This window comes from Sinocyclocheilus anshuiensis, unplaced genomic scaffold, assembly GCF_001515605.1.
Source record: "Sinocyclocheilus anshuiensis isolate Anshui unplaced genomic scaffold, SAMN03320099.WGS_v1.1 scaffold733, whole genome shotgun sequence".
Lineage (NCBI taxonomy): Eukaryota > Metazoa > Chordata > Actinopteri > Cypriniformes > Cyprinidae > Sinocyclocheilus > Sinocyclocheilus anshuiensis.
Genome location: NW_015539923.1, coordinates 611731 through 612922, shown reverse-complemented (window position 1 = coordinate 612922; position 1192 = coordinate 611731). Strand labels below are relative to the sequence as shown.

At 40.5% G+C, this 1192-nt stretch overlaps 1 protein-coding gene across 1 annotated transcript in view; it reads right to left on the bottom strand.

Moving 5' to 3' along the window:
- Positions 1-95: 95 nt before the first annotated feature.
- caps2 (calcyphosine 2) overlaps positions 96-1192 on the bottom strand; it is a 7877-nt gene continuing 6780 nt past the window's right edge. The window contains exons 14-16 of the mRNA XM_016483597.1: positions 958-1077; positions 740-836; positions 96-477 (exon numbers count right to left, since the gene is read on the bottom strand). Coding sequence (XP_016339083.1) covers positions 314-477; positions 740-836; positions 958-1077 — 381 coding nt within the window. The 3' untranslated portion in view covers positions 96-313. The remainder of the gene's footprint in view (positions 478-739; positions 837-957; positions 1078-1192) is intronic.

Sequence of the window (1192 nt, the reverse complement as noted above, 5' to 3'; positions counted from 1 at the left end):
TGATACATTTTATCAAGATGAATAGAAAGTTCAAAAGAACAGCATTGATTTAAAATAGAAATCTTCTGTAACATCATAAATGTCTTTACTGTCACTTTTGATCAATTTAATGCATCCTTGTTGAATAAAAGTATTAATCTTACTGACCCTGAAATTTTTACTTGTACTCTACACTGTGCTATACCAACACTCTATACTATAAATAATATAATATGAAGAGTAATATATAGTGACAAACAGTATTAACAAACATAATAGCTCAATATTTCACTCATATTCAGAAAGTGTCCTTCCAAAAACAAGGCAGATGCTCTCAGATACTCCACGTAGCTCTCAGATTGTTGATGTATTCTTCATCATCAGGGATTTCAATACTCAGACCCTCATAATAGTCCTCGAACTCAGCGTAGGACACGGTCTTGGTGACCTTTCCTGCTTCCCGTACGAAGGCCAGAAGGTCAGGGTTCAGATCGGCTTCTGTCAACAGTTCGACATGAGAATGGTAATAAATTCATAAACATCAATCATCCATGTGGCCTATGCAGTAATACTACTTTTGTAAGTTTGTTGCAAGAGTGAATCTGAAAAAAATGAACTCTATGCAGCCTTTTTGGAAATCAATATTGAAGTGCCACAGGTTTAACACTCAATGTTTGTCATGAAATATTGACTGACACTGAATAAACACAACTAAAATACTATTATCTGTGAGCAAGAGACTAAGTGATCAGTGGCTCACCGAGCGCAGCGTCAAACTCTTGTTTGCCTTTATAGAATTTTTCAATATCGCTGAGGAAGATGGAGTCGGTTTTATTTGGGTCAAGCTTTACATAAACCTAAAAAAGAGAAAGATACAAACATTCAAAATAGCAGCAAATGGCCAGAATGGAAACGCAACAAGTCACAGAGCTCAAGGGCGTCCTCTGGAGGACGAACGCAGTCCGGCTGGTCTGTTACCTTCAGGAAGAAGGCTTTTCTGTTCTGGCTCATCTCCCCGGTAACGGCACGCATCACATCAGCGGGGTGCACCCGCCCCTCCGCACGCCGACTCACAATCCTCCACACCGCCTCGAAGTCCTGTCACACAGGGCATACGCTCACATAATGTCCTACATCAACATGCTTGCTGCTTTCCTACAGCCTCATCATTTCTGCTGTACAGACAGACAGACAGACAGACAGACAGACAGAC